The following is a 21,164-nucleotide window of genomic DNA, read 5'->3' as shown; positions in this document are numbered from 1 at the left end:
ATAACAAGCCCCGCAGGTACTTCTGCATTGTTGCGGTTGGTATCGCAAATTTTACCAGGACGACATGGCGCGAAATTTGAAATTAGCGCGATGGATAAATTTTTCGAGTTAGCGTTAACGTGTTGCCATAGGGAATTCAAAATACAATTTTCAGAACGTCAACAATTCGTGAAACATATCGTGAAGTCAGAGTTTTAAAATGACCGCACCGAAGTACAATAAAGTGGTAAGTATTAACTGCTGTGTTTATGGTTTTCTGATGTTTGGACAAGTTTTCGAACTTAGGCCATGAGTGCGAAATGCTGGCCGAGGATGACGAGGTCGAAAAGAAGTTCCCTGGAAATACATTTATAGTCAAATTTAAAAGATCAGCAATGAGGACGATTCTCGTCCACGAAAAAATCTGCAAGTCGTGCGCTATCCACTTAAGAAGTCATGGTGCCATCGAGAAAGAGAAACAGCGCCATATAAGATACCATCCGACAAGTATTCACCCTTTTAGCAGCGCTCGGTAACTGAATTTTTGTGAAAAATTATAATTTAACGGTGTTTTATTGATAGGATTTGGTGGGAGGTCTTCATGACTTTCATTTGCTTGATACAACTAATTCTGGTACCACTGGACGTGGGGTTTTTCGCTTTTAATACAACTATGCCATTTTTTCACTCTATTCCCTTTCTTTCCATAAGAATGTTAACAGATCTCATTTGCTGTCTGGATATTGGCGTCAATGCAACCACTGGATACTACGACGAATCGAAAAAAGAAGTTGTGCTTCACCATCAGAAAATAATAGGGTATATCCAAATTTTAACTTTCAAAATAAACAGCTTCATTTTTTAATTGCAGGCACTACTTGAGAACGCGGTTTTTGTTAGACTTTCTGTCTTCTGTTCCAACCCATTTTGACTTGTTTGTTAACATGCCTTATGCACACGACCAGAATAACTGGGCTTTGACTATATTGCAGCTACTTTCAACCATAAAATATGTGCGCTTCTTCACTTTCAACACTCTCGCGACGAAACTTTGTAACGTATGGTTATTAGTTATTATTCTGTTCCTCTTTTTTTACAAATCAAGTAGATTTTCGGTGTCGACTTCTACGTCAGACATGGAGTCCTCATGGTCCTTACGATGCTAATTTTCTGGCACATTTTATCCTGTACCCAAATCTTCGGCTATCTACTATTCAATGACAAAAAGAACTTGTATAAATCGAAACAATTTTAGAACACGCTTCAGAACAAATTTATTTTTAGTGCCGCCTACAGGAACACCACACCTTTTAAAGCCATATCCCGGAGCATGTACGACGGGGCGCTCCTCATTTACACAGCTTCCTACGGCGTCGAAGAACCCGAAAACAACTACGAGTACTTGATGACCACAGTCCTGTGGTTTCTCTCAAAATTCGTCCAAATTTATCTTCTAGGTTCACAAAAATGTCTTTCGTTCCAGAAAATTACACCATGTTTCAGCTCGGGTCATCGAATTCCTGCGGGCCAAAACAAGCCCGAAAATGAAATACTCCCAAATGGTTAAACAACTCGTCGAATTCATGCGCCACAAGCAGCTCCCGATTTATACCCAGAAAAGAATTCTAACTTATTACGAGTTTCATTTTCAGAAAAGCTATTTCAGAGAGAACGAGATTTATGCCACGATTTCTGGGCAGCTGCGTCAGGAAATTGTGATGCAGACGTGCAGGCAGCTTGTGGAAAATGTGGAATTTTTCAGAGATCTTCCGCTTAATTTGCTCGTCAGGATTGTTTCGTGTTTGAAGTCTGAAATTTATTTAACGAATGATGTGGTGGTCAAAGCTAACTCAACTGGAAATTGCATGTATTTTATTTCCACTGGGACGGTAGCTGTGTATACAGCGTCGGGGAAGGAAGTTTGTCATTTGGAAGATGGTGACCACTTTGGGGAGATCGCTTTGGTTAATTCTGAGGCGACTAGAGTGGCGTCGGTTATTGCTGTGGAAACGTGCGAATTGTATCGTCTGGATAGGAAAGATTTCGTTAAAGCTATACACCCCTATCCAGATTTGTTGGAGAAGATTGAGAAAATTGCAGCTGACAGAATGGAGAAGACTAACCTCATGGAAGAACACTACAGACGGGATATTGCCACAAAGAGATTATATTAGTTTTGTTATAACGCGTTTTATAAATAAAAAACTTCTTGTTTGGATATTTTATATTTTATATACACAACAAAAATACATTGATAGAATGGTATAGCAATATAAATATCACCAAAAAACTAACTAATAAAAATTAATCGCTTTTAAAAAGCGTACGGTAATACCTTCGTTTTCTTTTAGTAATTAATTGTTATCACTGGTAAAATCACTAAAAATCTACACACCTACAATTTACAAACAATCCTTTGGATTATTATATTACAGATACCAATAATTTCAGAATTAAAAATAAAGTAATTTTTGTCTTAACGTGCTAATTGTATAATTAAAGCGGCACACATTTCGAAAAATTCCATTGTGTAGTGACCTTTTGGTTTTGCGTTGATGGTGCCGTTACCCGTTTGAACAGGGGTCGCCATTGATCCCATAATGGAAGTAGGTGCGTTGTTCGATTCTGCTTCTTCGTTAACCAAGCTTTTGAAGTCCAGCAGGTAGCTTTTATAATCCACCTAAACGGGAATATAAAATACACAATTTTTTAAAATACCCTGTATAAGCGTTTCGAATATATAAAATCGTGTGATTGAAGCACAAACAAGGTCGTATCACAGTCATTGTTTAAGTAATTGATTAACAATTTTTTGAGACAATCTAGTATTTTTTGTTGTTGAAAATTTTTATTTTGCATTTATAATTGTACATATGAATTATTATGTACATCAATATTGTGCTTTCTTGTATTTTAGACTTATAATTTCAAAAGGGCAAAAAAAACAACCACAAAACAGGAAAGCAAAAAAAAAAAAAACTAGAAATAAAGAAAAAAGTTACTTAAGGTTTCCACAAGTTAGTTGCTGTTGAGATTAAATTAGTCCTTGTTTGAAAAATTATAAATTGTTTTTGAGATTTTTGTTTTCTGTGAACTTAAACCAGAGGCGTAAATAACACTCCCGTATTTTTTTTTGACTTGAATTTTTCAATTCCTCAATTTTTAATTTTTTTGGTTTCTTCAGTTTTTCGATTTCACAATTTCTCGAGTTTTTAAGTTTAAATTTTTCAGTTTTTCAATTTTCCAACTTTTGAATTTTTTTAGATTTTGCAATTTTTCGATTTAAAATTTCTCGAATTTCCGAATTTTTCGTTTCGGTTTATTTTCTTTATTTAAAACATTTTTCGATATTTCAATGTTCCCATTTTATTAATTTTTGTTTTTTCAATTTAATCAATGTTTTCTATACTTATTCCTTTCTTCAATTTTTCGATTTGCACTTTTTCAGTTTTTCATTTTTCTTTTATTTCGTCAATTTTATCTTATCTTATCAATTTTACGACTCTTCGAATTTTCATTTTTAAATTTTTCAGTTTTTCGATTTTCCAACTTTTGGATGTTTCAATGTTTAGATTTTGCAATTTTTCGATTTGCAATTTCTCAGTTTCCAACTTTTCGTTTAGTTTTTTTATTTTCTTTATTTTTTTCAATTTTTCTAGTTTTCATTTTAAATATGCAAATGACAATGAAATTTTTAAAATTTTTCCATTTTTCAATTATTGGACTTTATAAAACTTTCATTTATTTGAGTTTCCAATGTTTCGATTTTTAATTTTTGAATTTCTGGGTATGTAATTTTTTTATTGGAAAAATTGCAAAATTGTAAAACTGAAAAATCAAAAATGAAAAAACGAAAAAGTATAAAATGGAAACCTTGAAAAATAAAAAAAATGCAAAATCGAAAAAAGGAAACATTGTAAAATCTAAATACTGAAAATTAAAAAAATCGAAAAATCGGATAATTGCAAAATCCAAAAATTGCGAAATCCAAAAATTTTATAATTAGAAAATACAGGAACTGAAAAATGGAAGATTGAAAATTTGAAGAATTTAAAAACGAAAACTTATAAAATCGAAACAAACGGTGAAAAATAAAGGTAATAAAAACACAAAAAATTGCGATATAAAATCGGAAAAATTCAGAAACTGGAAAACCGAAAAATGAAAAACTGTAATATCGAAAAAAAAATTGGTCTAAAGAGTTTAGACAGTACTTCCCTCGCTGTCGGAAACTTGACGACTGCATGCCTATTGTGTTTTTTTTTTCTCATTACATTTTTGTAGTGGGAATTTAAAAAAAAATTGCGATGACGTCATCAACATTTTTGCAAGGACACGTATATCAGTTGGGATAGATGTAGTGTAATACTAAGAATAAAACTATTATATTCTCAAATTTTCGGGAAAATGAATTGGGTCGTTTTGAATATTGATTTGTAATAATCAATAAAATAACGAAACAATTTACTCACGTATACGTATCAGAGGCAACTGAAAATCGTGTATGTATAAACATTCTTAATTTAAGATGACAGGCGTAACACCATACGTGAGAGTTAAACAGAGAAACTGTAAACAAAACGACCATCGGTTTTATTGCTTCGACTTCCGCTTATTATATAAAACATTGGGTTTTATTTTAATTCTTGACGGTGAAATTCACAATTGGTTGATTATAAACATGTCTATTTCGCATTCGCGGAACCAAGTGAGCGCATAAAACAAATGCAGGTCTGTAATGTTAAAGTCGATGTAAATAAGCGTGCTACCCTTATGTTTCAACCGAGTTTTTCCTTTAACAAATTTTGTGTCTACCAAATTGGGTTGGTTGGGGTGTAATACTAATAATAAGTGTTGCCTTTAATTTAATCAATAAAATAAATTGACTTCATTAATTTTTTTGAACCACCTCTTAAGAAAATCTAAAAAATATGAATGGAATGATAAATCACAAGTGCAAACTCATCATATTTTTTGCATTTTAGATAGGATTTATTCAGCAAAATTTAAGGGTGACGTCATCAATTTTTTTAGGAGGGATGAACAAATACATTTTGAACAAAAGTTTACCATGCTTATAATAACTTTAAAATATTCCCAAGATTTCAAAGCATTCGGTTTTCTAATTCCTGATTAAATCGATAAAATAAATTCACGCCTTCATTAATTTTTTTGAGTCACCCTGCATATGCAAATCCAAAAATATGATTGGAATGATAAATCACAAGTACAGACTCATCATATTTTGTACATTTTAGATACGATTTATTCGGCAAACTTTTGTGGTGACATCATAAATTTTTTAGGGGGGACGACCAAATACGTTTTGATCAAAAATTTACCATGCTTATGATAATTTTAAAATATCTTCAAGATTTCGAAGCATTCGGTTTTGTAGTTCCTGAGTAAATCAGTAAAATAAATTTACGCTTTCATTTATTTTCTTGAATCACCCTGTATATGCAAATCCAAAAAATATGAATGGAGTGATAGATCACAAGTACAGACTGATCATATTTTGTACATTTTAGATATGATTTATTCGGCAAATTTTCGAGCTGACGTCATCAAGTTTTTGGAGGGGATAAGCAAATATATTTTGACTAAACATTTATTATGCTCTTTATAACTTTAAAACATCTGCAAGATGTCAGAGCATTCCGTTTTGTAGTTCCTGATTAAATCAATAAAATAGATTTACGCATTCATTAATTTTTTTGAGTCACCCTGTATATGCAAATCCAAAAAATATGAATGGAGTGATAGATCACAAGTACAGACTCATCATATTTTGTACATTTTAGATATGATTTATTCCACAAACTTTTGAGCTGAAGTCATCAAGTTTTTGGAGGGGATAAGCAAATATTTTTTGACTAAAGATTTATGATGCTCTTTATAGCCTTAAAACATCTGCAACATTTCAAAGCATTCTGGTTAGCAGATTAAAAATTAAATTTCAAAATGTTGTTTTATAATTTTGATTTTTTTTCCAAAAATCTGGACGTTTCGGGTGAAAAGTCGATTCAGAGTTGTAAACTACATGTGTGTTATTTTATACAATTGAAAACCCATTTACTATGTACAATTTTGAAGTAACGTCATCGCATTAGTGGTGGGGATGATTAGACAAATTTTGGTTAGCGTTTTACCATCTACATGATATTCTTAATATAAGTACAAAATTTCACAACAATCGGTCGAGTACTTTCGGAGATTATCTGTCTAATAAAAATCTGGGACAACAGACGGACAGACGGACGGACAGACGGACGGACAGACGGACAGACAGACGGAAATGGGAGACTTATTTCTTCGTCTTCTAGGGGTCATGAAAGATCGAGAAAACGTAAAAGTAGAGAGTCGGCCGACGGACTCGATTACAATACTTCCTTTGCTTACGCTCGGGAAGTAAAAAAAAAAAATTAATGTTGAAAAAATACAAAATTATGAGCCTGAAACAGTGAAAATGGAAAAATTGAAAAAATAAGGAGAATTAAAAAACGACTGTAATATCAAAAAATTGGTCGAAGGTAAATAAATCCACGTTCCGAAAAATTGGAAGATTTGATTTTGCAAATTTAATTTTTTTTATGAAAACCCTTATAACTTATCAGTTAAAATAAAGATGTGTATGTGATAATAAAATTGATGTACAGAAGCATGCTATGGCTGCGTTTCAAGTGAGTTTTCCCATAACAAAATTTAAAAAAATTAGGAAGACAAAACAAAGTTACTTAAAGATCTTTCCACAAGTTAATTAGTGTTGAGACATTAAATGAGCCCTCTAAACAATTGTTCAAGTATAGAATAAATATACCTATATATAAATAGATACTTCTTATGAAATTTACAAAACAAAATTGGTCCAACGTTTTTTCGACAGAACTCCCCGCGCCTCTGAAGTACAGCCCAACAAATCCCGCTTCTTTTAAAATTTATACCATATTTTTGCGATTTTTGTTTTCTTATAACCTCTAGAACCCGTAAATAATAATCCCGTAACTTTTTCGACTCGGATTTTTTAATTCTTCAATTTTTCATTTTTTTGGTCTCTTCAGTTTTTCGATTTCACAATTTTTCGAGTTTTTAGATTAAAATTGTTCAGTTTTTCAATTTTCCAACTTCTGAGTTTAAAAATTTTTCGATTTCACAATTTCTCGGGTTTTTAAGTTTAAATTTTTCAGTTTTTCAATTTTCCAACTTTTGAGTTTTTTTAGATTTTGCAATTTTTCGATTTGCAATTTCTCAGTTTCCAATTTTTCGTTTCGTTTTTTTGTTTTCTTTATTTTTTTCAATTTTTCTAGTTTTCATTTTAAATATGCAATGCAATGAAATTTTTTAAATTTTTCACTTTTTCAGTTTTACGATTTTAGAATTTTTCCATTTTTGAATCATTGTACTTTAAAACCTTCATTTATTTGAGTTTCCAATTTTTCGATTTTTAATTTTTGAATGTCTGGGTGTGTAATTTTTTTATAGGAAAAATTGCAAAATTGTAAAACTGAATGAGAATAAAATGAAAACCTTGAAAAATCTAAAAAATCGAAAAATCGGATAATTGCGAAATCCAAAAATTGCAAAGTTGAAAAATTTTATAATTGGAAAATAGAGGAATTGAAAAATGGAAGATTGAAAATTTGAAGAATTTAAAAACGAAAACTTTTAAAATCGAAAGAAACGGTGAAAAATAAAAGGTAATAAAAACACGAAAAATTGCGACATAAAATCGGAAAGATTGAGAAACTGGAAAATCAAAAATGAAAAATTGTAATATCGAAAAATAAAAAAAAGGTTGAAAAAATTAAAAATTAATACCCTGAAACACTGAAAATGGAAAAATAGAAAAAATAAGGAGGATGAAAAAACAACTGTGATATCGAAAAATTAGATTTGATTTTGCAAATTTTATTTTTTATGATAACCCTTATAAGTTAAAATAAAGATGTGTATGTGATGTTAAAGTAGATGTACAGAAGCATGCTATGGCTGCGTTTCAAGTGAGTTTTCCATAACAAAATTTTACAAAATTAGAAAGAAAAAACAAAGTTACTTCAGGATCTTTCCACAAGTTAATTACTGTTGAAACATTATATTAGCCCTCTATTTTTTTTTTTTTTTACTAAACAATTGTTCAAGTATAGAATAAATATACCTATATGTATATAAATAATACGAAGGTCATCGATAAATAAACAGATACTTCTTATGAAATTGTTTACAAAACAAAATTGATCGAACGTTTTTTCGACAGAACTCCCCTCGCCTCTGAAGTACAGCCCAACAAATCACGCTTCTTTGAAAATTTATACCATTTTTTTGCGATTTTTGTTTTCTTATAACCTCTAGAACCCGTAAATAATACTCCCGCACTTTTTTCGACTCGGATTTTTTAATTCTTCAATTTTTATGTTTTTTGGTCTCTTCAGTTTCTCAATTTCACAATTTTTCGAGTTTTTAAATTTAAATTTTTCAGTTTTTCCAACTTCTGAATTTTAAAATTTTGCATTTTTCGTTTCAATTTTTATTTTCTTTCTTTTTATAATTTTTCGATTTTCAATATTCCGATTTTGTAATTTTTTTTTTTCAAATTTGCAGTTTTTCATTTTTCTTTTCTTCAATTTTATGACTCTTCCAGTTTTCATTTTTAATTTTTTCAGTTTTTCGATTTTCCAACTTTTGGATGTTTCAATTTTTCGATTTAAAATTTCTCGACTTTTCGAATTTAATTTTTTAATTTGCAATTTTTTGTTCCAGTTTTTTATTTTATGTTTATAATTTTTCGATTTTCAATGTTCCGATTTTATAACTTTTTTGTTTTTTCAACTTTTCAGTTTTTCATTTTCCTGTTTCTTCAATTTTAGGACCCTTCGAGTTTTCATTTTCAATTTGTTCAGTTTTTCGATTTGCAATTTTTCGTTTTCTTATTTTTTTAACTGTTTCAAGTTTTCGGTTCTTCACATTTTTCGATTTTTCGTTTCGTTAATTTTGAGTTTCAATTTTTCTAGTTTTTATTTTAAAAAATGTAATAATAATTATAATTAAAAAAAATCACTGTTTCAGTTTTAGAATTCTTCCAATTTACAATCATTGAATTTTAGAATTTAATTTCATTTATTCGATTTTTCAATTTTTCGATCTATCAATGTTATAGTTTTTTGTTACAATTTTGACGATTCTGTAATTTTTCGATTTTACAATTTTTGGGTTGTCCAATTTTTCGATTCGATTTGTTTTTTCTTCTTTCCAATTTCTCAATTTTGCAACTGTTTCCAATTTTTTAGTTTCTCAATTTTCGAATCAAAAACTGAACTAAAAAACTTTTAAAAAATCAAAAAAATGCAAAATCGAAAAAACGGAACATTGTAAAATCTAAATATTGAAAATTAAAGAAATCGGAAAATCGGATAATTGCGAAATACAAAAATTACGATAAAAGAAAAATCAAATATTGAAAATTTGAAAAATTGAAAAAAGAATGATTATAAAATCGAAAGAGTTGGAAAATAAAGGAAAAATTGTCATATAAAATGAAGATACGACTCTGATATCAAAAAATTGGTGGAAGGTAAATAAATCCAGATTTTTCGAAGAATTATAAGATTTGATTTTGCAATTTTATTTTTTTTATGAAAACCCTTATAAGTTAAAATAAAGATATAAGTATACGTAATGTTAAAGTAAATGTAAAGAAGCATGATACGGTGCGTTTAGAGTGAGTTTTTCCGTTACAAAATTTTGTGTCATCAACATTTTTGCAATTTTACGTGTCCTTGCAAAAATGTTGATAATGTCACCACGAAATTTTAAAAAATTAGAAAGAAAAAACAAACTTACTTAAGGAGGTTTCCACAATTAATTACTGTTGAGATGTTAAATTAGCCCTCTAGTTTTTTGTATTTACCATACTATTTTTCAAGTATAGAATAAATATACATATAAACAGAAACTTGTTATAAAATTGTTTACAAAACAAAAAAACTAGAAGTAATATTTGTTTTTCCTACCATTATGAATATTTTATGTATTGCTTTGATAACGATCAATATAGTTAATGCAGTCAATTACCTCCTTACATAAACATGATAATCAAAATAATTAGTCCCCAACTATAAATTTCTTCATCAAACAATAATAACCAGTTTTTATTAAACATAAAACAGACAAAAAGCGAACCCACATTGTTTTTATTTTTGTATTTTCCATTTTTTATTGTGAAAATACTGACCTGATATAACTGCAGAGACATCATCACGAATCTCTCATGTAAGGGATTCCTATGGCGCACCCTAACATGATAGGGATTAATAACTTTCCACTCATAATCCAATGCTTTCATTGCCCTATACACTTCCATCATAATATCATGGGGTTTACTTTGTGACCGGATACCCAAATGCCACTTGGCTCTCTTGACTACAAATTAACTTTTAGCAAATTATTGACTCTTTTATCATACTTACCTCTGCCTCTATCACCTGAAGCTGCTTGATTTGAAGCCATTCTATCACGAAGGGGTGCAATTCTTTCAGGATGAGGTTTCAAAGGACTAGAGCCAAAGTCACAAGGACTGGGACTAGGACTCATACTCACAGGAGGCGGACTACCAGCTACATAAAAATCTTTAATTTCAGCCTTAGCTGCTTCATCCGCAATGCGTCTATTGTCGATGATCAGATGATAGGCAATAGCAAGTTGATCATGGGGGTTTCCACTCAATAGGGCATTGTGTACCTCCTTCTCTTGTACTCCAAACTTATCACAAACTTCAGCCACAGCATCTGTGTCAATCACAGACGAATCTTGATCCACTGGCGATGGAAACAAGTACGCTGGACAATCTTTTTGGAACCATTCGTGTTTCTTTATGTCTTCAATCGTAGCCCGTTTCATGGGGTCAATTTGCAACATCTGGCACAAAAGATTGACTACAGATTTGTTGAGGTATTCTGGTATTGGAAAAATGCCGGATTTAATTTTTCTAAATAAAGTTGGAACGTGTTCATCATCGAATGGCAAAGTTCCACAAAGAAGGGCATAGAGAATTACTCCACATGACCAAATATCAACTTCAGGTCCGGCATATAGTTTCCCTGAAATAACTTCAGGTGCTGCATAGTTCGGTGAGCCGCAACTAGTCCGCAAGAACTCGCCATCCATCATCATGTTGGATAAACCAAAATCAGCAATTTTCACGTGCATATTATGGTCCAAAAGCAAATTTTCTGGTTTCAAGTCTCTGTGAACTATCATGTGCCTGTGACAGTAATCAACCCCGGAAATAATTTGTTGGAAGAACCGTCGAGCCTCATGCTCCTGCAGCTTCCCGTGTTTGACAATATAGTCGAACAGTTCGCCCCCAGACACGTATTCCATAATCATAAATATATCCGTCGGGGTACTGATCACCTGATACAATTTGATGATGTGCGGATGACGAAACAGCTTTAAATTCTGAATTTCTCTCCTGATCTTGCCAACTACATCGAGGCTCTTGATTTTCTGCCGGTTCAAGATTTTAACGGCGACTTTATGCTTCGTTACCTGATGTTCACCGATTTTCACTTTGCCGAAGGTTCCAACGCCCAGAGTTTGGCCGAGTAGGTAGTGGCCGATTTTCATCTGGCACTGCGCCCCCTGATTCGGATCCCCCATTTTTTAAGGTGATTATTATCCGGCACCACTGAAATCGATCCAGGTGAGATATTGACAAGCACTCATTGGCTCTTGCCAGGAATTTGCTTATTTAAAGCGTAATTACAAAATAAATAAAATGCGTATATTTAACACAAATGACTCTTCTGACAGACGGGAATGACACTCAAGGTCGGCAATATGCAAAAGTTGAAATATCAAGGTCGTGATAAGCATCATTGAATTTTAATCTCTTTCTTATCTTGTTGCGGATGTTATTTGGGTTAACACGATAGCGGTTGTATTAAACAAGGTTCAAGCTGGATTATTTTGTTAACTAAGCCTGAAACTTGGATATCTATGGTTTCGTAAGTTTCGTTGTTTTGTTGGCTGTTCTGACATGCTGTCATGGCGCTGTCATTTGTCGTTTGGCCACAGTGGAGTTAAAAATTTTATTTTGATTCTCCGTAAACAAAAACAACATTAAAATGTTGTAAGTTTGTTACATATCGCATAGTTAGTAACATTTAAGCCACTTGAATGCGCATTTAATTTCATAAAGTAATGCTGGTAAGAAATTAGAATATTCAAAATCAAGAAAAACATAAAAACTTGCGAAATGAAATGTAATAACTGTTGGAATTGAATTTAATAGATCAGTTTTATAATTAAGTATCCAATTACGTTTGTACATTTTCCAAGAATGCATTAGTCTTTAAGTACAAAGGATAGTTTGTTATCTCACCGCTCCGTTCTTTGTTTATATCCGTCAGTTTGCTGTAGTTATTGAATACAAAAAATGGATCAAGAGATTCGTCAGGCAGCTGAAAACTTAATACAGTCACAAAGCCACAATATTCAGTCACCAACACTGGAAGTCTGTAAGTAATTTGACTATTTGCTTTCCCATAGTTTTAATCTGTATTTAATAAACAAACAAGAGATTATAGTATTTGGGCCTCTGATTAAACAATCAGAGAAATATTGAAGTCAATGTTTTAAAATCGTATTCCTCTGCAGCGCACTCACATAGTATTAACACCATACCATCCCTGCATCCCGATTATATAATCTCGGAAGATTTGTTAGCTGGTCAACGTGCCAATGGCAGGATGTCTACAGTCAGAAGATTCTTCTGTATGTTTGTTACTTTTGATTTATTATTTACTGGACTTATGTGGCTCATTTGTGTGATGGTAATACATCTACCGTGAAAACTCATTTATTTCATACCTCAATTTTAGTTAAAAGGTGAAAACATCATGAAAGCTTTAAATGAACAAATTTATCACTACAATATACACACATCGTTATTTGATGTCGTTTTAACCGCGCTGTGTCGATTTGTAGTGCTGTTACTCTTCTATGGGTTGATTTACATGAATCACTGGTTCATAGTTTCCGTAAGTCGACTTGTCTCCCCTTTTTAACCAACTAAATGTACTAATTTCCAGATATCAACAACACTAACGTGCGCCTTTCTCATTTCTAAAGTGTTTGTGTATGATGTAAGCTAACTCAAATGTAGTGTGCCTTTTATAATCGTCGTTTTTAGTGGCCCCATTCTGCGCAGCCCGTTTTCGAAGTACTTCTAGTATTAACGTCCTTTGTTTTGGCGTGGGGAGAAGCGTGGTTTCTTGATTTTCGAGTGCTGCCTCAAGAATCACATGCTCGAAGATACCTTATTAGTAAGTGACCATACATATGTAATTGTATTTTAATTTGATTTTGATTGATTTGTTTTGTTAAAATGTAAATTTATAGCTAATCCGGATTCAGAAAGGGCCCCATTAATTCGTAGTTACGTACATGGCTTGCCTTCTTTATACACTGAGAGTGTTGGTAATTTTTACTCTCCTCTTGGTTCACCTGAAGGTTCGATGTATCGATTTGACTCAGGCCCAGTTCTGGGTAGATATCCGCCAGTGCAACTTACAAGGGAACAAGTAATACCCCATCACACTTTTTATTGTTTTTTAATTTTTTTAAATTTTTATGAGTAGGAAGAAAATTACAAAGTTTTAGCTGCTAAGACAATGCAAGAGGCGTGGGACTTACTGCTCAAAAAAGACTGGAAATTAGAGAAAGCAAGTGGAAGCGATTCAGTTTACACCATGACAGTGCCTAAAGTAGGAAAAATTTTTAAACTTACTGTAAGATTTTCACTTTTGTGTTTTGTATTTTTAATTGTTTATGTATTTTAAGGCGTTTTTGGATGTTACTCCAAAGTTTTTGCTTGATGAGTTATTTTATAGAGTAGAAACTTTGCCGCAGTGGAACCCTACTTTGTTAGAATCTCATAAGGTGCAAGTGATTGATGAACATACTGATATTAGCTATCAGATTGGTGCTGATGGGGCTGCTGGTGTTGTAACCAGCAGAGATTTTGTTAATTTGAGACATTGGGCTTATATTGAGGGACGTTACATTATCGCTTGTGTAGGGACTGAACATCCATCTTTGCCAAAAAATGAGAAATATATTAGGTAAGTTAAGTGCATAAAAGTCAGTGTTTTTACTTCCAGAGCGTAAGGTAAGGAAGTATTGTAAGCGAGTCCATCGGGCGACTTGCTCGTTTTATGTTTCGCGACGTTTTATGACATCTAGAGTACGAAAACATTGGCCTCTCGTTTGCGTCTGTCTATCTGCCCTCTGACCGCATCTGTGTCGATTCTTATTAGACAGATAATCTTCTAAACTATTGGACTGGTTGTTGTCAAATTTTGTTTGTATATTAAGAATATCGTATATTATAGATGGTAAAACGCTAACTAAAATTTGTAGAATTATCCCCACCAACAATCATAAGATGGCATCTCCAATTTTTACGGTAGTAAATGTTCCTTAAATTTTATAAAATAACATACTCTTCCGCTTCTAGTTTATGACTCCGTCTTGCGTTTTATTTGTGGTTTATCCATCATTTTTCAACTTTCGATTTCTCAGTTTTTCGATATTTCAGTTTTGGAATTTTTCAGTTTTTGTTTCTTAGTTTCGTTTTTTCAATTTCCCCATTTTTCAGTTTTTCGATATTTCAGTGTTGAGATATTTTCAATTTGTCGATTCTCCAAATATTCGATTCTTGATTTTTTCACTCTTCGATTTCTGGATTTTCCAATTTTTCGACTTTTCGGTGTTTCAATTCCTCGAAAACAGTTTTTCAGTTCAATTTTTAGACTTCAATGTTTCGGTTCTTAAATTTTTCAGTTTTTTGTTTTCTCGATTTATCGAAATTCCGATTTTTCCATTCTTCAGTTTCCCAATTTTTCGATTTTTCAAGTTTTTGTTTTATCATTTATTTTTCAATTTCTTAATTTTTAACTTTTCGATCCTTCGACTTTTCGATTTCTCGTGCATTTGATAATTCGATTTCTCTGTTTAAGTTTTTTAATTTTTCGGTGTTCCGATTTTTAAATTTTTCGATTTCTCAATTTTTCATTTCAGCTTTGAAATTTTTTAATTTCTCGATTTTTCTGTTTTTCGATTCTCCAGTTTTTCGATTTTTTAAATTTTGTGTTTTTCGATTTTTCGGCTTTTTAATTTTTAAATTTTAGATTATTCAGTTTTTCGAATTTTTGATGTTTCGAGTTCTGGATTTTTCAATTTTTCGATATTTTAATTTTTCAATTTTCTAATTTTATAGCTTTCGATTTTTCGATTTTTCAGTTCATCGATATTTATTAGAGATGTACCGACTGTAGGTCTGGCCGACTAACCGACTAGCCGATTGTTCGGCCAGTAAAAACCGACTAGTCGGCCGACTGGTCGGCTTTGCTAAAACCGGTTTATAAATGCGACAGTGTGTGTTTTTTTCTATTTCTCTGGCTACCTTAAAGGTTTGTTCTATTTTAATAAAAGGAATAACTAAAGTTCCTTTGTTTTCCAAAAAATGTGTTAAATTTGTTTGGATAATTTTAACATTTAATTTTTTTTAGTAACTCAGTACAAAAATAAAGAATAACACAATTTAGGGCCAGTTTATACAATATTTTAACTGAGTTTAAGTTGATCGCGCATTTAACAAGGCCATTAGCGACGTCTGATTGGCGTAGAGTCGGTCACATGATACTTTAACGCGGGGTTAAAAATTAAATCGCAATTAAATATTTAATTGAGGTTCTGTAAACAGGGTTTAATTGCTTTATATACTATTTTAATTTTAATTAAAAAAGCCGACCGATCGGCTGTTTAGCCGACTAGTCGCCGACTGCAGCCGACGATGAAAAACGGCCGAATAGTCGGCTTATCCGACCGGTCGGCCACTAGTCGGTACATCCCTAATATTTATGTTTTTAAATTTTTCTAATTTTTAAATTTTAGAATTGCCAGTTTTTTGATTTTTCAAATTTTCGTCTTCACTGTTTTTTTATTCAATTTCTTGACATTTTGGTTTTTCGACTTTTCGATTTTTCGATTGTCCGATTTGTCAAGTTTTCGATTTCTCAATTTTGCAGCGATTCAGTTTTGGGATTTTTCATTTCCCGATTCTTCAATTTTTCTTCGATTTTTAATTTGCCATGCTTCATTTTTGTTTTTTTTTGGTGCTTAGATTTCTCAAGTTTTCAATTTTCGATTCTTCAATTTTTCGATATTTTAATTTTTTAAATTTTATCTTTCGATTTCCCAATTTTTCAGTTTTGGGATATTTGTTTTTCAATTTTTCGAATTTTTAAATTTTAGGTTTTTCACTTTTTTGATGTGTCGTTTTCTCGATTTTTCGATTGTTCAGTTTCTCAATTTTTCGATTTCTCATGTTTTGATTTGTCGTTTTCTTGGTTTTTCGAATTTTCGGCTTTTAGATTTTTCAAATTTTCAATTTTTCGATGTTCCAATTTTTGATTTTCTGATTTCCCAGTTTTTCACTTCAGCTTTGGAATTTCTGAATTTTTTAGTTTTTCAATTCTTCAATTTTCAGATTTTTTAAATTTTAGATTTTTTGATTTCTCGTTTTTTAGATTTTTCGACTATTCGGAGTTTCGATTTTTAAATGTCAGATTTTTCAATTTTTCGAATTTTTGATGTTTCGAATTCTTGATTTTCCAATTTTACGATGTGTTTTTCAATTTTTCGAATTTTTAAATTTTAGGTTTTTCATTTTTTTTGATGTTTCGTTTTCTCGATTTTTCGATTGTTCAGTTTCTTAATTTTTCGATTATTCGACTTGACGATTTTTCGATTTCTCGTTCATTTGATGGTTCGATTTCTCTGTGTTTCATTTTTTACTTCCCGAGCGTAAGCAAAGGAAGTATTGTAATCGAGTCCGTCGGTCGACTCTCTACTTTTACGTTTTCTCGATCTTTCATGACCCCTAGAAGACGAAGAAATAGGTCTCCCATTTCCGTCTGTCTGTCCGTCTGTCCGTCTGTCCGTCTGTCCGTCTGTCCGTCCGTCTGTCCGTCTGTCCGTCTGTCCGTCCGTCTGTCCGTCTGTCCGTCTGTTGTCCCGGATTTTTATTAGACAGATAATCTCCGAAAGTACTCGACCGATTGTTGTGAAATTTTGTACTTATATTAAGAATATCATGTAGATGGTAAAACGCTAACCAAAATTTGTCTAATCATCCCCACCACTAATGCGATGACGTCACTTCAAAATTGTACATAGTAAATGGGTTTTCAATTGTATAAAATAACATAGTCCTACACATGTAGTTTACAACTCTGAATCGACTTTTCACCCGAAACGTCCAGATTTTTGGAAAAAAAATCAAAATTATAAAACAATATTTTGAAATTTAATTTTTAATCTGCTAACCAGAATGCTTTGAAATGTTGCAGATGTTTTAAGGCTATAAAGAGCATCATAAATCTTTAGTCAAAAAATATTTACTTATCCCCTCCAAAAACTTGATGACGTCAGCTTAAAAGTTCGTGGAATAAATCATATCTAAAATGTACAAAATATGATGAGTCTGTACTTGTGATCTATCACTCCATTCATATTTTTTGGATTTGCATATACAGGGTGACTCAAAAAAATTAATGAATGCGTAAATATATTTTATTGATTTAATCAGGAACTACAAAACCGAATGCTCTGAAATCTTGCAGATGTTTTAAGGCTATAAAGAGCATCATAAATGTTTACTCAAAAAATATTTGCTTATCCCCTCCAAAAACTTGATGACGTCAGCTCAAAAGTTTGTGGAATAAATCATATCTAAAATGTACAAAATATGATGAGTCCGTACTTGTGATCTATCACTCCATTCATATTTTTTGGATTTCTATATACAGGGTGACTCCAAAAAATTAATGAATGCGTGAATATATTTTATTGAGTTAATCAAGAACTACAAAACCGAATGCTTTGAAATCTTGCAGATATTTTAAGGTTATAAAGAGCATCATAAATCTTTAGTCAGAATATAGTTGGTTATCCCCTCCAAAAACTTGTTGACGTCAGCTCAAAAGTTTGCCGAATAAATCCTATCTAGAATATACAAAATATGATGAGTCTGTACTTGTAATTTATCATTCCATTCATATTTTTTGAATTTGCATATACCGGGTAACTCAAAAAAAAAATATATGAAATCTACTGCGAAAAAAAACACAATAGGCATGCAGTCGTCACGTTTCCAACAGCGAGGGAAGTACTGGCTAAACTCTTTAGACCAATTTTTCATTTTTCCATGTTTTGATTTGTCGTTTTCTTGGGTTTTCGAATTTTCGGCTTTTCGATTTTTCAAATTTTCAATTTTTCAATGTTCCAATTATTGATTTTCTGATTTCCCAGTTTTTCACTTCAGCTTTGGAATTTTTTAGTTCAATTCTTCAATTTTCAGATTTTTTAAATTTCAGATTTTTTGATTTCTAGTTTTTTAGGTTTTTCGACTTTTCGGATTTTTGATTTTTAAATGTCAGATTTATCAATTTTTCGAATTTTTGATGTTTCGAATTCTCGATTTTTCAGTTTATCGATATTTCTATTTTAAAATTTTTTTGAATTGCGTATTTTTTGATTATTCAAATTTTCAACTTTACAATTTTTATATTCAATTTCTTGATATCTCGATTTTTCGATTTTTAAAATTTTTTCGACTTCTCGATTTTTAGATTGTCCGATTTTTCAAATTTTCGATTTCTCAGTTTTGGGATTTTTCAGTTTTTCGATTTTTAGATTTGAAATGTTTCAATTTTTCGTTTTTTTGATGTTTTATCTTTTTTTTTCAATTTCTTAATTTTTACTTTTCAATTTTTCGATTTCTCATTTATTTGATGGTTCTATTTCTTTATGTTTCAGTTTTTCAGTTTTTCGAAGTTTCGATTTCTCGTTCTCCTGGTTTTTCGAATTTTCGATTTTTGAAAATTTTGAATTTTTCGATGTTCCGATTTTTGATTTTCTGGTTTCCCTGTTTATCATTTCAGCTTTGGAACTTCAATTTCCCGATTTTTTAGTTTTCAATTCTTCAATTTTCCGATTTTTTTACATTTTGGATATTTCTACTTCTCGGTTTTTAAATTTTTTGACCTTTCGGCTTTTTGATTTTTAAATTTTAGATTTTCCAATTTTTCTAATCTTTGATGTTTCGATTCTCGATTTTTCACTTTTCGATATTTTAATTTTTCAATTTTCTAAATTTTATATCTGTCGATTTCAATTTTTCAGATCATCGATATTTCTGTTTTTAATTTTTCGAATTTTTAAATTTTTAAATTGCCTGCTATTTGATTTTTCAAAATTTCGACTTTTCCATTTTTTGGTTGCCCGATTTTTCAAGTTTTCGATTTTTCAATTTTTCCATTTTTCATTTTTTTCGATTCTTCAATTTTTCGATATTTTAGATATTTAATTTTTTAAATTTTATAGTTTTTGATTTCCCGATTTTTCAGTTTGTTGATGTTTCGATTTCTTGATCTTTCGATTTTTCGATTATTCAGTTTTTCAATTTTTCGATTTTCAAGTTTTTGTTTTATCATTTTTTTTTTCAATTTCTTAATTTTTAACTTTTCAATTTTTCGACTTCTCGATTTCTCGTTTTCTTGGTTTTTCAAATGTTCGGCTTTTCGATTTCCCAGTTTTTCATCTCAGCTTTCGAATTTTTTAGATTTTCTCTTCTTCAATTTTCTGATTTTTTAAATTTTGGATTTTTTGATTTTTTGACTTTGCGGCATTTTGATTTTTAAATTTTCCAAATTTTCGAATTTTTGATGTTTTTCATGTTTCAGTTCATCGATATTTCTGTTTTTCAATTTTTTGAATTATAAGTTTTTTTTAATTTTTCGATTTTTTGATGCTCGATCTTTGGAATTTAAATAAATAAATAAATAAATAAATGTTTATTGGCAAAAAAATATATTATTTTTAATTATAATTTGGATTTAATGTTTTACCAAGGTCCTGAATATTTATATATCGTAATAGGTGGAAATTTCTGTATAACACACAGTATAAAATGAATTGGAATTGGCTTTTCTGTCAAGTTGTGGATGGCACTACTGCCCTTAGTTTGACGTTTCGAATTTTCAAAAAAAAAGTTATTTGAAGCGAAAAAATGGATGGTTTTATTCAATTCTGAGTTTATCCAACATAAAAGATTGTGAATGGGATATTATGTGTTTCGTTTTTGGCAGTGACAGTGTTGTGTCATTTTTATAGTAGTACCATCTTTACAACTTATCTCACAGCTAGCTGTGATTATTTAGTTTTATTTTCGATATCACGAAAAGTAACAGAAAAAGTCCCTTTTTGAAATCTGAGGCGCACTGACGGATGGGCTAGCAAAAATCAGTAATAGCTCGTAATGTCGATTTTAAAGATTTTATAGTTTTATCGAAAATGGTATTTTAAAAGGTGGAACAGTTGTATTTCCTATATATTTCATATTATATGTATATAGCATCTGCCCATGAGAATACTGTTACTTATATCTTCATTGCTAGGGGTGAAAATCGTGCCGGTTGTTGGGCAATGCAAGAAGATCCCAATAATCCCAACAAATGTATCTTCCAGTGGGTGTTGAACACCAATTTAAACGGTTGGATACCACAATACATCCGAGACACGGCATTCGTAGGCATGATGTTCGACTACGTGAAGCATTTAAAACAGCACATAAATCGACAACGTGAAAATGGAAGACTTTAATTAATTTGTTTAACTCGAAAACGTGTAAATATAGTTGTAAGTCAAAAATCAAAACCTAGTTGTAACGTATGTATCACATTTGCTTCCTTATACATAATTATATCGTCACTAACGACTACAATAAGAGTGAAAATAAATAAATAAAAAACAAAAATAAACATAATGTACACCACGTTAATTTATTTTGGGAGGTTTTATTTATTTATTTGTTGAACTTGTGATTATTATTACAATGCATTTAATCTTAAGGAGATGTAAAATGACTGTGATCATCGTAGACGTACCAGAATTATGTAGGAAGCCACGATTGTTGTTGGAGCAGGACGATGAAGTGCTTTATATAGAAGCAATTTTGTGGATATTTTTTTAAACTTTGATTCAACGCTTGAAGTTTCATTGTATATTTGTAAGTAACTAAAACTGACAAATAAAACTTTTTTATCAAATGTAGTAGGTATTTA

At 31.1% G+C, this 21,164-nt stretch overlaps 3 protein-coding genes across 4 annotated transcripts; 2 read left to right on the top strand and 1 right to left on the bottom strand.

Annotated features, from left to right (window-relative positions):
- Positions 1–14: 14 nt before the first annotated feature.
- On the top strand, positions 15–2,189 carry LOC135134090 (potassium/sodium hyperpolarization-activated cyclic nucleotide-gated channel 2-like). The gene is made up of 7 exons (XM_064062690.1): positions 15–226; positions 273–511; positions 562–798; positions 851–1,037; positions 1,088–1,212; positions 1,264–1,436; positions 1,483–2,189. The coding sequence occupies exons 1-7, from the start codon at positions 200–202 to the stop codon at positions 2,151–2,153; spliced, it is 1,659 nt and encodes a 552-aa protein (XP_063918760.1). The 5' UTR covers positions 15–199; the 3' UTR covers positions 2,154–2,189.
- On the bottom strand, positions 2,186–12,467 carry LOC135134091 (5'-AMP-activated protein kinase catalytic subunit alpha-2). Of its 2 annotated transcripts, XM_064062692.1 has the most exons (4): positions 12,359–12,467; positions 10,443–11,662; positions 10,208–10,395; positions 2,186–2,659 (listed from the first exon to the last, which is right to left on the bottom strand). In XM_064062692.1, the coding sequence occupies exons 2-4, from the start codon at positions 11,632–11,634 to the stop codon at positions 2,456–2,458; spliced, it is 1,584 nt and encodes a 527-aa protein (XP_063918762.1). In that variant the 5' UTR covers positions 11,635–11,662; positions 12,359–12,467; the 3' UTR covers positions 2,186–2,455. The 2 variants fall into 2 exon arrangements, with proteins under 2 accessions (XP_063918762.1, XP_063918761.1); XM_064062691.1 differs by lacking the exon at positions 12,359–12,467 and having other exon boundaries at positions 10,443–11,956.
- On the top strand, positions 12,408–21,149 carry LOC135134092 (steroidogenic acute regulatory protein-like). Its single transcript, XM_064062694.1, has 9 exons — positions 12,408–12,494; positions 12,634–12,809; positions 12,858–13,016; positions 13,068–13,121; positions 13,169–13,301; positions 13,378–13,559; positions 13,617–13,766; positions 13,819–14,099; positions 20,499–21,149. The coding sequence occupies exons 1-9, from the start codon at positions 12,413–12,415 to the stop codon at positions 20,701–20,703; spliced, it is 1,422 nt and encodes a 473-aa protein (XP_063918764.1). The 5' UTR covers positions 12,408–12,412; the 3' UTR covers positions 20,704–21,149.
- The last annotated feature ends 15 nt before the right edge of the window (positions 21,150–21,164 follow it).

This window comes from Zophobas morio, unplaced genomic scaffold, assembly GCF_036711695.1.
Source record: "Zophobas morio isolate AGI-343-1 ecotype UQ-CSIRO unplaced genomic scaffold, CSIRO_AGI_Zmor_V1 ptg000023l, whole genome shotgun sequence".
NCBI lineage: Eukaryota > Metazoa > Arthropoda > Insecta > Coleoptera > Tenebrionidae > Zophobas > Zophobas morio.
This window is presented reverse-complemented; position numbering and strand designations above follow the sequence as displayed.

What these genes read in the sequence shown, in the direction of transcription:
- LOC135134091 (XM_064062692.1), bottom strand. Translation starts at nt 11,634, where the DNA reads ATGGGGGATCCGAATCAGGGGGCGCAGTGCCAGATGAAAATCGGCCAC. An exon ending in TTCAGGTGATAGAGGCAGAG is followed by an intron (nt 10,396 to 10,442) that starts GTAAGTATGATA and finishes GTTAATTTGTAG; the next exon opens with TCAAGAGAGCCAAGTGGCAT. An exon ending in TGTCTCTGCAGTTATATCAG is followed by an intron (nt 2,660 to 10,207) that starts GTCAGTATTTTC and finishes ATTCCCGTTTAG; the next exon opens with GTGGATTATAAAAGCTACCT.
- LOC135134090 (XM_064062690.1), top strand. Translation starts at nt 200, where the DNA reads ATGACCGCACCGAAGTACAATAAAGTG. An exon ending in CACCATCAGAAAATAATAGG is followed by an intron (nt 799 to 850) that starts GTATATCCAAAT and finishes TTTTAATTGCAG; the next exon opens with GCACTACTTGAGAACGCGGT. An exon ending in CGTCCAAATTTATCTTCTAG is followed by an intron (nt 1,437 to 1,482) that starts GTTCACAAAAAT and finishes ACCATGTTTCAG; the next exon opens with CTCGGGTCATCGAATTCCTG.
- LOC135134092 (XM_064062694.1), top strand. Translation starts at nt 12,413, where the DNA reads ATGGATCAAGAGATTCGTCAGGCAGCTGAAAACTTAATACAGTCACAA. An exon ending in TGCAACTTACAAGGGAACAA is followed by an intron (nt 13,560 to 13,616) that starts GTAATACCCCAT and finishes TTTTATGAGTAG; the next exon opens with GAAGAAAATTACAAAGTTTT. An exon ending in AAAAATGAGAAATATATTAG is followed by an intron (nt 14,100 to 20,498) that starts GTAAGTTAAGTG and finishes CTTCATTGCTAG; the next exon opens with GGGTGAAAATCGTGCCGGTT.